The sequence below is a fragment of the Thermobia domestica genome, chromosome 1, assembly GCF_964235325.1.
Source record: "Thermobia domestica chromosome 1, izTheDome1.hap1.1, whole genome shotgun sequence".
NCBI lineage: Eukaryota > Metazoa > Arthropoda > Insecta > Zygentoma > Lepismatidae > Thermobia > Thermobia domestica.
The window spans coordinates 75,548,949-75,563,281 of record NC_137454.1 but is presented as its reverse complement, the minus strand read 5'-3'; the positions used below and the strand labels follow the sequence as shown (position 1 = coordinate 75,563,281).

The 14,333-nt window shown below is 39.2% G+C and overlaps 1 protein-coding gene across 2 annotated transcripts in view; it reads right to left on the bottom strand.

The window, feature by feature from the left end:
* Positions 1 to 6,860: 6,860 nt before the first annotated feature.
* Positions 6,861 to 14,333, bottom strand: part of Amacr (Alpha-methylacyl-CoA racemase) — a 33,278-nt gene continuing 25,805 nt past the window's right edge. For both annotated transcript variants that reach the window (XM_081759624.1, XM_081759616.1), the window contains exon 6: positions 6,861 to 13,152. In XM_081759624.1, coding sequence (XP_081615750.1) covers positions 12,642 to 13,152 — 511 coding nt within the window. In that variant the 3' untranslated portion in view covers positions 6,861 to 12,641. The remainder of the gene's footprint in view (positions 13,153 to 14,333) is intronic.

Here is a 14,333-nt window from a genome sequence, read left to right as displayed (position 1 = left end):
CGTTGAGATTCTGGGTGGCGCCCCTCACTCGACTGACGTTTCATTTCAGGCTCATAGGATCTTTCTCACGTTTCGTCACTTGCAATAATGCGGTGCAAGAAGTCATCACCTTCCTTATTGCAACGTTAAAGGTGTAGGCGCGCACATTCCCACCTATGCCACTTTTGAACCTCAGTTAGAGCATGGGGTACCGATCTGGCTGCAATTTTCCGTATACCAAGGTCTTGTGTTAGCGTGCGGAACACTATCCGGAAGAAATGTTCAGCTCCTGTGCCAATTCACTACAAGTCCAGCGCCGATCACCATCAAGCAGTGTCCGTAGTCTTGCAAGATAAATTTCGTCCGTAGCATATCCCTCCATTGTGCATTTTGTCTGTTGACTATCGTCCTGCCTGAAATGCTGCAACCCATCTCGCCACTGTCCGATGCGGTAGAGCAGCTTCAACACAGGCCTCTACTAATCCTCTATGAATTGTCCTAGCAATTCGTCCTCGTGCCACCTGGAATTTCATGAACACACGCTGTTCTGCACGCGTGAACATTGCGTTAAAGCGGTACTTCACACAACAATCACTTTAACAATGTCTACTCGCCACATACTCCGTAATATGGGACCACAGCAGCGCAACGTTGAACTGACTCGTACACATCCACGGAACACACAATGTTCGTCATTTGTCTCCTGCCCACACGACACTCCAATCGTAGCAGTGTTGCCCGTTCGAGTTAAATGACCCTCTTATATATGGCAAACAAGAATAAACAAACTTGAAACACTTATAAGACTGTCATGATATTATTACAGATTTTTATTGTTTAATTGTTTCTTAACTATATTATGTTGCAATGCAATCAGATTCATGAATCTTATAAGTTCCGTTGTTATACGAACAGTTGCCACACGGACTAAGACATCCACTCCTGGGAACACTGTTTCAACGATACGCAGTTTCCACAGCAATGCAGGAACGTTGTCTTCGATAAGCAAAGCCAATTTCAGACCTTGAGGTTGTGTTGAGGTGACGTTAACTTGGAACACTGCTGAAGTCCATGCAAATAGTCGAGGTGAAATTGACATGGAACGCTGCTGTAGTCCATGTAAATAATCTTGGGACCATCATTCCAAATATGTTGTTTTGAGTGTTGTATATTTTGCCACTGAGATAAGAGGCTTTCTGGTAGATCAGTACGATCAGTTTCTGGTAAGTGCTTCGCCAATTAAATTTAAAAAGCGCACTTGACTGAGTTCGCATGTGCTTACTCAATGCCGTTATATGTATTTAGTAAAGTTCCCTTGCTTCCGAGTCTCAGTTTGCTGTCCTTCAGCAAACAGCACACTACCGCCATATACTGTCAAAATAACTGAACTGCCTTAGGAAACTCGAACATTGTTGCCAGCTAGAAAAATACACACTGTTCAATAAGCGAATAGTACCAAACAATAGCCAAAACGATTAACTGCTTCTAAATATTTCAGTTAACGGTCCGGGTATCCTTCATCAGTAGAAACAGTTATAATCATTTGGCTGGTAATAAGAATAAGAAGGTTAGTAACTTTGAGGTATAAATGAACATAAAAACAAGTACAACAGCCAAAATATAATTTCGCAGAACCATATATATTTTACGTAGACCTGTATTTACGCACGGGTCAGAACCGAGGGTGGCATATTAAAACAGTCGAGATTGAAGTATTGTATATGGAAAAAAAAGAGACTATCCACCAAACGGAAATGAAAGGAAGATCTATACTAAAAACAATGTTGGTACCAAAGTGCGACCGAGTTTTCTGTTTTATTCTCTATAGACTGTATTCAGTAGTTTTATTGCTTTTTGCATTTATTTTGTATTCTAGACACACATAATGTTATGTTTTGTCAGTCCCCCCCCCCCTATACGTAACTCAATACGAACAAATAAAGAGGCTGCAAAATATTCTTTGGCCTAGTGGTATAAAATACTTAAATAGGGCCTTCGCCAATTAAACTTATATAAGCGTACTTGACCGAGTTCGGACCTTGTGAACAATTCTTCCACTATATAACCCTTTGACCAAATTACTCCACGAACATGAAAAATTAAGAATACATTCAAAATTTATGGAAATTCAGTTTGTGAAATAAACTCTTTGCGAAACAGAATATGTGAACTTGATCATAAACACAAGAAACATATTAGATGCAATTGTATAACCTAACCATGAGCGCGCGTAGTCGCATGTTCGATACTTCGTGATGAAGAGATTCTTCGGTGTTGACTGGGTAATTTGGTTATGCGAACTGGTATTATCAGGAAATACACCTCGTTCTGGAAAATCAGAAATAATAACGCTGCGCTGAACATGCGTTATTCAATTGAACGTGCACAATCTGGCCGGCCATAGCACTTTGTAGAGCACAGAGTGTGGCAGTTTTAGTTTTGTATTATATATCAGGCTGATTTATCTGTTGCAGACTGGAAGTACAGAAATTCTGATAATGTCCTTTGGCAAAACAGTAACATTTTTGTCTATTTATATGAATGATTAATTATCTTTAACACTGCAGCCTGCAGATTTTTCGAAAGTAAATACAGTGGAACTTCCCTTAACGGATACCACCTTAACATAAATAGATATTTTGTCCCGCTAAAACATGTATTATTACGAGACACAATCCTTCGCTTTACTGACGAATAGTCCTCCCGTCCCCCAATTAGCAGTCTCTTCATAACGGACAGCAATTATTTTGTTCGTATATATTTAGCACAGCAGATCAGCAGATACTCTCCTCAATTAGCAAATAAACCTGCGATATATAACAATAGAGAAAAAAAAAAAAACCTTCCTAACCATTATGATTGTGACTTTAGACTACATTTTTAGTATTTAATAATAACAATTATGCACATTCTTAGTACATTACGGAACCAGTCCATATAAACATACCTCAGTAGTTAACGTGTCGGACTTACGTTCGCGTCGGCCGTGTACCTCTTTTCCGGCGTCCACTCAGCGTCATAAGGCAAACGAGGGAGTCATTCTGAACTATTGGTCTACTAGTTCCACATTTATCGCAGACATGGAGGGCGTGCCCGCGGCCTCTTTAACAAACTGATTTCGCGAAACAAGGCAGACAGTTCGTTCTTACTCCCTTGGACATAAGTCTATGTGCACGTTGTGCACTGTTAAGATTTGTTCCTCAATCTTAAATCGCCTTGGCGATATAACCTCTATATCCTACACCTACTGCGTGGCGGAATGGAAGTCCTCCTACCGGTTACCTACTGGTGGAAGTGGCCCTCCTAGCGAGTCAGGACTTTCCATGCTGTGCAGGCATGGTGCCCGAGAGTTTCAAAGCATGCTCACCGTTACTCAGGTTCCTGCGATTAGCTCCCATATGCTAATTCCACAGTATTATCACAACCCGGCAGAGACCAACTCAGTTCCGGGAGACCCAGGCATACCTGAAGGGCTTGATCATTCCTGGTACTGCCTACGTCTATCGTTCTAATAGCCACCGCCATCGCGTAGAGATACCGCACACACATCGAAATATTCTTATATCTCATCCCGGATCCAATGGTACTTGTTATGTCAGTTTCCTCCCTTTCACTGGGATTGGCACTTTTCCCCAGTCGCTGTTCAATCCCCCTGCAGACAGGAATCTGGCATTCCCCTAGGATCATCCAAGCAATGTGGAACATCCTCTAATTACGGTAGAGGTACACTGTACATTACTAGAGCCAATGACTGATGTAGACCATCTGCCGGAACATACGTGTACATTTAGAAGTAAGACTTACTCCCCTGGTAGGCTCGCCCAAGCAATACGGGGCTCTCTCTTTTGCGTGTTGAGGTACTTGATACGTGTAAGTCACCATTTGGGAGAAGACCCATAGCCGCTGTTCTCCTCCGGTTGGGCCGACCCATGTAAATAGAGACGTGACGCGACACACTGACCACGTGTTTATCGCTAGACTGGACGCACCTCCACTGGTCGCTAATAGATGCGTTGAAGCACCTCAGGCCCACGAAAGGCTGGCACGTCAGTGGTTATTTATTGTCTACTATTATAATTATCGAATGAGCTGCAAGTAACCTAAATTTTAACCTCTCAGTAACGAATAACTTATATGCTGTCCGTTATTCAGAAGTTTCAATATATTATTTAGTTGATCTGACAACCTGCAAGTATGCAAAATGAATTTTTATATCAACATAATTAACAAGGAAAATAGTGTTTAAAAACGGTTTTATTCTCTTTGGTTTCAACACAACATACATAACATGTTACAAACACCACCTATGAAAATAAAGCTATTTATCATTAACAAGTATATTGAAATACATGATTTCCATTTTATTTATTACAAATATGTATATTTCAATAAGAAAGTGAATTCATTATTATTGGTGTTAAGTACGACATACACCATACGAACATAATGGTACATAGTCGTCATATTTAAAATGAATGTGATCTAAAAAACAATCTTAATGTGAACACACAATGTAAAGTAGTTCCTATACGACTAAACTGGTCTGTGAATACTTACGAAGTGTACTTTCTTAACTGTAATGTGACGTATAAATAAAAAACGAGGCATAATGAAATATATTTTTGATTTATATTCCTAATTTACTTCTGATACACAAAATTTGCATTGTATTGGTTTATGATGATGTTATCTAAGTAATCAAGTTTCTACTTCGGTGTGTGTATATAATATCCTATAAATACGTTAATACATGGAAGTCAATATTTGGTAGGTTACTGATTTGAAAATATTTATTTATTAAACAAAATAATTACTTATTATCAGTAAACCAAGTATGAGCAGACAAGACGATCTTTCCTATAAGCAACGAGCATCAGACAAAAAGACATGCTTCATTCTCTTTCGATTTCTTCTTGAAAGATTTAACAGTTAACACATATTGACGCGTATCGCGTTTTTTTTTTTTTTTTTTTTTTAATTAATTAATTATCTAAGGGAAAGAAACTAAGAAATAAAGATCAGCCAGATATAGGTCAGTTATGCTTTACGTCACTATCATAAAGTTCAAAGCACGTAATGAATCTTGAACTTGAAAATACTAAACGAAGTCTCATGTTTGTGTGCCCTTTAGGCTAAAAAGTCAGATAATTGCAGAAGAATTGATAGAATGAGAATGTGAAAGGCAACAGGAAACACACGGACATGATGTTGTCCGCCACAAACTTACTTGGACTGAGATCTAACCACGGGACCCTCGCACCACAAGTAAGCGCTCTACTACTGAACCACCGTACTCACTACATTTTCTATACAGGGTGAGGCAAAAAGATATTAACATTAAATGGATGTTCTTTTTGTCTTCGTTTTTGCAGATAGCTGCCTGAATGGAGGTTTTTCAATCCCCAAGCATCGTACACGAAAAATTCACGGCCTGGACCGGCTATCGGCTCAGGTGAGACATCGGTTCTTCGGATCAGCTCAGGTGAGCCATCGGCTCGGCCCAATTGAGCCGAGGGCTCGAGCTGGCTCGGTTGGATGAGCTGTTATCTCGGCTCGGCTCGGTGGTAACTGAGCTGTGTGAGTCGAGGCGCTCGAGCCGTTGACAGCACTATTTGTTTAATTGAATATGATCTAATCTCGGCCAGTAAAGAGTTAGATCTTTCTTTACCGGAGTTACAATAAGAATTCCTAGATGTTACTAATACCTTTATAAACAGACGAAAAATACAGAGGTTTTATGTCTTAAATTCATAATCTTTTAAACTATATTGTCTGTTTAAACTATGAGGATAGACGGGGGTTAGAAGAATGCAAGTTCTTCTTCTTAAACAAGAAGTGCTAATCGCAATCTTTTGAAATAACCCAACTGAGGAAAGAATGATGGCTTTCGTATTGCATTCCCTATTATTGTTAAGATCGTGTAACAGGAACAGCATCTACGTACATTTCTAAAGGCATCCTTTGTGTTTATCTAGAGACTTGTTTTATTTTATTACTTCTATCTATTTATCAATAACTGAAAAATTATTTCTAGGCGAACTTGTATTTTTTTTTCTTTGTTGTTAATCCGGACAATATTGCGCGCAACCAGCTCGGCTCGGTTCACCCGAGGCATCGGCTCGGCTCAGCTCAGGTAACCCATCGGCTCGAGCCGGCTTGGTTGGGGTGAGCCATCGGTTCGGCTCAATTGAGCCGAGGGCTCGAGCCGGCTCGGTTGGGTGAGCTGTTGGCTTGGCTCAGTGGTGACTGAGCCGTGAGCCGAGCCGCTGATTTTTGGTTGTGGGGCACGGTCAAGGATCGTGTGTATGCCAGCAAACCTAGCAACTTGGACGATCTGAAGCACCGCATCACTCAGGTCGCTGCTATCCCTGCCCAAGTGACCCAGACGGCCATACAATGAACAACGCACGAACTCCATAAGTGCATTGAGCGGGATGGGTGCCAAATTATTACCCTGTAACCAAATCCTTGCCTTATAATTTCACGTGAGGAAATCCCCATTTAATGTTAACGTCTTTTTGCCTCACTCTGTATATACATACTTGGATAAGCCGTGATTACTGTCAAGTGATTTAAACCATCAGATGATGATGATAATCGTAAGACTTTTCTGTCGCAGATTCAAATTGATGCTATGCATTGTACTTTCATAATTTATTTCTCATAGCCACCTTTAGGTTAAACGATACAATCGTGAGACGTAAAACAACAAAATCTGGGGAAACATACATGAAGAAACGAAGAAAGAAATATATTGGGCGGCTTCGTTCGCGATTCGTCGATAGAAAACATTGTTTTGGCAAGAGACATATAGATTCTCACAACCGTATTGGGTTACTCTCAGTAAGCGTATTGTTTTCGCATAAAAATAAAAGAGACTGTTTTCATTTTCACAAGTAACTTTATTACATAATGTATTCACTGTTTCGTTGCACTAGCACTTGGATTCAGCAAAGAACTGTTCTAGATACAGTTGGAATTTTCCACGGAATGACTTTTTTTCACTAACGTAATTTTATAAACATTGAAATAAAAGGAAATCCGACGGTGCAATCTGTGAATACAGACAATGGAAACAAAAGTTCTTAGCGAAGCTGTAACCGTTTTTGCGTGGTAGTCAAATTAACATTTAGTATGAAGTTTTCTGATGGAAGATTATGCGTTTCCTCTTTATTCAATGCAATTTTCGTTTCAATTTCCGAAAGAACGAACTTTGAAGAGCAAATAGATCGTAGATAAAAAAAAAAAAAAAAAAAAAAAAAAAAAAAAAAAAAAAAAAGACAAGGAAATGTATTTACATCAAAATAAAGTAAACACACACACGCGCTGTCTCCTTTACCTAGCTCACTTATTGTATAGAAACGAACATGTTACTTTTGCAGCCTTCAACTTCGAATGCCAGCGGAAGTTACGAGATTACTTGATTAATCATTAAAATTAACTGTTTGGTTTTCCAAAAGGACTTCGTAAAAGAGGACACCTTTTAAACCCACTATGGGCAAAGACTAGAAATAAAATCTAAGTTACACGTCCCACGGTTATGTGGGCTAGGCTAAAGGAGACCGTGATGATGAGAAATGAATGAAATGGTGGAAGAAGTGGGACAAGCCTGAGAAAACCCACGCACACGGTGTTTGTCCAGCACAAAGTTCACTTGGCGCGAGCTGGGATCGAACCAAGGATCCCATGCACCAGAGGTGAACGCTCTACCACTGAGCCACCGCTGCCCAGGGTGCAAAGACAAGTGGCTTAGTGTGCTTCACTTCACTTGTACTACGATCTTTTATATTGCTTGTCTTCCTCGCTGGTCTAATGGCTAGCACGCGAACATTTGGTGTGCGGGATAGCTGGTTCGTCGCTATCTTACTACGTCGCTATCTTCCGCGTCGTAAAACGTGAATTGTTCTCAATAACTTGATTTAAACGCTATCAACTTCAACTGGTCTTCCCGATTTTGAAGCATTGTTCGTGAGGGAAGTCCAGCACAAAACTTCAAAATTACAAACCAATTTTAGCACGTTAGATCAGTCACAGTACCTTTTCCGTATACTTTTTTTTTCTAACATTTTAATTGCGTTTCTATTTTTCTTGAAGTAGTAACGGATTTTTTCCCCTTACAGAAACAACCATTTTAACAAGAGGTCTCTTTCCGACTATGAATTTTTGCATTCAAAGCCCTAAGTGTGTTTATAAAGTGATTCGATTTTCATGGATGTAACTTAAATTGTTGAAAAAGGTCACAGCTTAAGTGGCCGATACCATCCGGTAAAAATCATACAGACACAACTAACGGAATTAATGTTTCCATTCATAATTTTTAATAATTTGTTTCGAATGAAATTAACAAGTAAATTACGCATAGCCGTTAACAACAACAAACAAAAAAAAAAAAAAAAAAAAAAAAAATCTACCTTCATTTGACATTTATTTTATGTAATCATAAACTAAGTGACGTGCCTGTACATAGTTTTCACTGGTGTGAAAGTCAACCATTTACCTGCAATAGAATTGTGCAGAGTGACAATCACAAGAAACTGGAAATTTACTTCTATACAAGCCTGGCCCTCACTGAGATCTTCACTTAATTTTCGAGACAGCTTGAAACCAAATTGGTTCCTTGAGTAGCTATCGACCACACTTTGATAGTGCATAATTTACGGACCAAAGGTTTATATTTAACTACCATTTTTACGATAGATTATCATTTGTGTTTGCCCTCTACTAGATATTTTAGATACTTTGAAGTTAGATGCAATTCGTCAACAGATTGTATGATATCTAGCTTTTGAACGAGACTTACCTACGTTTATTAAGACTTCTGTTGTTGTTATATTTGATTGAGGAATGATCTAAGTTTTTCCCCTACTTTTTCGTCACATTTTGTATTAAAAAATAAGTCTTCGATATATCCCCAGAGTTTGACATTATTCTTGGTCAAAAGATTTTCTGATCGTAAAAGAATTATTCGAGACAATTTTGCTCAAATCGAGCGAAATTAATGTTTTTATTTTCTTGTTTAAAAACTCTAATCATCCCAAAGAAGGAACAAAGTGTGTTCAAGTTATTGAGAAAGAGTGGCAAAAATTTATCTTCTGGGTAGAATCTTTTGGTCATTTCTGCAATAAATAAAATTCTATCGCATCTATACAATGTTTACCCAACCTTTTTCCTCCCATAAAGTAATTTCTTTCCGTTGTTTAAAAAAATAATAAATTTTTTCTTCCTCTGCATATACTTTTACCTTCATATTGAGGCGGGAGTAAATATATTTTGGATCCTACATTAAACTGTACGTCTACATTTCATAGAATTACTGTACTTAAATAGGAGGTTAAAGTATAAGCACAAACCATTTAAGCGAGCGCAGCATATGCTTCCCAGCATTGCAAGAAACTGCCAACAAATCACTGGCAAATAGAAGAATATGGTACAAAGTCGTCATCCCCTCCCCCCTTAACTATAAAATAATGAAACTATGTAAACTGTAATTATATATGCTGTAAATATAAATGATGGAGTTACAATGTATTTCTTCCTTATTTCAAGTATAAACAATGCCTGATGCAAGTTGATTATACCACTGTAGATAGCATCGTCACAAGCACTTGGGGTTTACGAGAGGCTCAGAACAGAGAAGACGTTGGAACAGGTGCGTATGGATTTCCCGGTACAATTTCGACAAGAGCCCGCTTCGAAGAAAACACTTTTGCGTTTGGAGCAGAAACTGTTTTCTACCGGTAGGTTAAGGATAAACCACGAAGTGGCAGACCATCAATAAGAGGGAAACAATGCAGAGAAGTCGTGGCGTCAGTGGAAAGATCACCAATGAAGTCAATTCGCAAATGGTCCGCAGAACTTGGTGTACCCGGTCAACTCCGTAAAACACATGAAACGTGTTATACTTATACCGACCGAAATTTGCTCAAGAATTACCTCACACTGATTTAAACCGAAAGAAGGAGGCATGTCACACATTTCTTCAGGTGCCTGACACTATCTCGAAACGTGGAAAAGTAATTTTCAGTGATGAATGTGCCATATATCGAAGCTCCCGAGCAAGAAATATTGTCTTCTGGTCAACGGAAAACCCTTACTTTCATGAAAAAATTCAGAAAACTCTCCCATATCATGATATAGGCTGGCGTGAACAGCAAATAGATTTACGCTTTTATATATATATAATGGACCTGTTAATCAACATCGATGTCTTGATATGCTAAGAAACTAGTTCATTTCCCTTTTGGAAACCCGAGGGAGCAAGAGAACATGTTGATTTCAGCAAGAGGAATGCCTCTTCATTTTGCCACTTTGGTTCGAGAATATTTCAATGAGGTGTTTCCAGGACGCTGGATAGACCGTGGATCGCCTTCATTGAACGCTTCACTTGACGGGCAACCTCACATAAAGCCCGGAGTTAACGACCTGTGACAAATCGCTCTGCTGGTTCATCAATTGCAGCACAACGTTTTGTTACGATTGATGAACTGAAAGAAGCTGTGAGATTTGCTTTCAGACGGGTTACTCCAGCTGTGCTGAAGAGAATGTTCTACAGAATCTAATGACGCATTATTTTGTATTCGGAGCACGATAGAGCCCATACTGTTGTGTTAAACATTTAGATATTAAAGCGACAGGTGTCCATTACACATAAAACTCAAACAATAGTGTGTACATTTATAGTTATGAGGGATATACTGAAAATCGTGAGAAACGTTTTCACAACCGTAATCTTGTAAGTGAAACCAAGTATATCATCTCAATCTACAGACCTTTCTTTCTTTCCAGATGTTGACGCTGTTTGTTGCTAACACGTGATCACAGGTAGGATTTCATAAATGGTGGGCAGCGATGTTTCGTTTCGACATCGTGCTGTGACTGAATTCCGTGTTAAAGAGTGAATCGGCTCCGGGTGAATCTGCTCTGAAATTAACCGCAGACTGCAGCGTGCCTATGGAGATGTGTGCATGGGTGCCAGCAGTGTTAGGAGGTGGGTGGAACATTTTAAGGATAGAAACACAAGTATAAAAGATGAGCCTCGCAGCAGGCGCCCTCGAACTACCTCCTCGGAACGCAACAAGGTAAGGGTTGAGGAGCTGATCAGGGAAAATAGGTGTATCACTGTGAATGGCGCAAGAAATGATTCACAGCTTAGGTTATCGGAAGGTTTGTGTCCGCTGGGTCTCAGGTTGATTAACCAAGGACCACAAACATCAGAGACAAACCATTGCCCAAACCCCTCTTCAAAGATTTCGACATGAAGTTGATGACTTTTTGACGAGTATTGTGTTTGGAGATGAAAGCTGGTTCCATCATTATGAACCTAACACAAAACGACAGAGTATGGAATGGCACGCCTTGAATTCACCACCGAAGAAGAAAGCAAAGACAGTGCAATCGGTAAGGAAACTTATGGAGAGTGTCTTCTGGGATGCACAGGGTTGCTTTCTGGTGGTTGACTTTCTGGTTGACTTTCTTGAGCCTGGACAAACCACAAATTCTGCCCGCTAGATCCAGACACTTTTGAAGCTCCGTCGTGCCTTGCGTAATAAACGTCCTGGAAAGATCATTCTTCAACAGAATAATGCGCGTTCGCCACTATGGAGCATTGGGTAGGAAACACTTCCACATCCTCCCTACAGCCCCGACATGGCACCCTCCGACTACCATCTTTTCGGTTTTGTGAAGGAACAGATGCGAGGCCATCGGAGGATATTCGGCAAGCAGTGCGTCAGTGTCTATGGGCAGCTGGAACGGAATTCTATAGCAATTTTATTTTCAAACTTGCAGAACGATGGGAAAAATGTGTGCAGAAAGACGGAGACTATGTGGAAAAGTGAAAGAAAGGTCTGTAGATTGAGATGGTATATTTGGTTTCACTTACAAATAAAGATTACGGTTGTGAAGAAAATGTTGCTCACGACTTTCAGTATGCCCCTCGTATAATTAAAATTTGCATAATTTGAATATTCAGTATTTCAAGGGGGAAGGGGTAACGGGACTTTGTGCCCACCCTGTAGAAAAATCTCCCCTGAGACTGGTTTCATATTTGTTTCCAACAGTCCACAGACATGTTCAAGAGTTCCTACTTTGGTGAGTACGAATTCCCTTACTTTTCCAGGTCACGGTTTACAAATTTCCAGATCTATATAGTATAATGTAAAAAATCAGCTATGTTTTTCCCGACCAGGAGATCCTATCTGCTATGCATGTACTTGCATATAGTGTGTGTGTGTAAGTAAAGAAATTCTGCAACACAAACTAATTTTTTATAAAGCATTCCCTACAAAATAGTCTGGTAAAGCAAAAGCGGCAACGGGTATTGAGAAGTAAAAATCTGTATTTAAAATTACCTGGCTTTTCTAGGTTTTATCAGCTTTACACGAAATTCCCTGACTTTTCAGGACTTCTTACAAATACGCTGAATTCTCTGGCTTCTCCAGTTTTTCAGATCGGTGGGAACCCTATGTTCGTTTATTGACTTCAGTTTACAGTAGAAAACACATTATCGGGAAGAAACGACCCTCAAGCGCCTGCAGCATCTAACTACTCTGGTACAAGTCACTCAAGTTCCCAAATCCCTTTGTACTGAATATTCTACGGAATTCACCATCACCTTATACGAGGAATTAATAAGGCAAAGAATACTTAGAATGTAGTTTGAATCACAGCTTAGATTGACGTTTTCCTGTAGAAACTACTCCATCGTTTTCTAGAGTTTCAATGTCTTTTTCGCTGTATTTTAAACCTAGAAGAATCTCTCTTGTGTGCTCTCCTTGTACTGGGTCTGGACTTTGTACCCTTGATATAGCTGGCGTTCTGCTTAGTTTTGGTGCTGGACACGGAGCTGAGATTCCAGTTAATGACTCAGTAAAAGAATCACTTCCTTTATTGTGAGGATGTTTAGCAGCCTCTTCTAATGTAAGAACTGGGGTTACACAAGCATCTGTTCCATCGAAAATCTGACACCATTCTTCTTGGGTTTTCTTGGAGAAAATACTTTGGAAAAGTTGCTTTGTCTGGTGAGTTTCATCTGGCATTTGAGGTGCTTGTTCTTCTGAAAGACCTAGCTTTTCAATGAGTTGTGCATAGAATTGTGGCTCCAAAGCACCCACTGCCATGAATTTTCCATCCTTTGTTTTGTAAGTCTCATAGAAATGGGTACCAGTGTCGAGTCTAAAAATGGAATAGAAGAAGTGATAAGATGCAACATATAACAACATAAACAATAAATGATATAACAAAGAACAATATCGATGAATGAACAATTAAGAAAAAAATTTTGAAAATAGAATAAAAGATTTTTAAAACAATGTAATAACAAGGTTACAGTACTGGCTTTCTCACTGACAAGCCAAAAATCGCTGTTTAGAAGTTAATTCGTTTATGCAACACAGTTGTGTGCAATTTCAGGTGATATTAAATTCATTTCAAATACAAATTCTCAATACGTAAAGTGAATTACACATAGATCAGCCTACTTGACTCTGGGTATAAATATATTGGATGAAATAGTGCTTGTTAGTACTTAATAAATAAAATTCCAGAGCCGTTTTACACTAGAACTTAACAAGGCAGAAAATAAGCACAGAAGTAAACTTTAAAAGAAAAAGACCGATTTTAACATATTTTGGAAAAGAATTATGTTGAAATCTGATTAGACTATATCCCTACATGGGTTCTACGCGATGACCAACAGGCAAACAGCAAACAAATTAACTATCATAAAATAGCGGAAACAATCACCTACCCAATATTTACATTTGTTCCTGAAGACTAACGGAGAATCTTGAAAACTTTCTAACTCCATCAAAAGAACAAGTCGTATAAGCAAGTAGTTGAAACAGGTTTCAGTATATTGAAAGACTAAAGCATAGGCTAAATAGAAAGGGTAGTCATAAAGTTTTAATTATTATCTCGAAAAAAATAAAGTTACTTTTTTTCTTTCTTTTCTTTAAAGGTATATGTCTGTTAGTACGGGGAAGAACGCTGCAACAATCCAGCCTGAGTTGGTGGAAGTATATGAAAACAATACACTATCATATGACACAGTGATTTAGTGGCGCAAACGCTACCAATGTGGTCAGATAAGCCTGAATGACGGAAGAACGAAGTGGCAGACCACCTCTATAAAGAACTGGGAATCGCAAGGGAAGTGGAGGCCCTGATGTTTACAGACCGGCGTATCACAATCAAGACGATAGTCAAAAAAGTGAAAATCAGTTATAGATCTGTTTTCAATATCTTGCACAACATTTTGTATATGACAAAGGTCGCCGCCCGATGTGTTTCGTGATTGCTTACATCCACTCGAAAAGTCCAATGAACGAAGGTAGCAGCGGAAGTGTTGCAGCTCC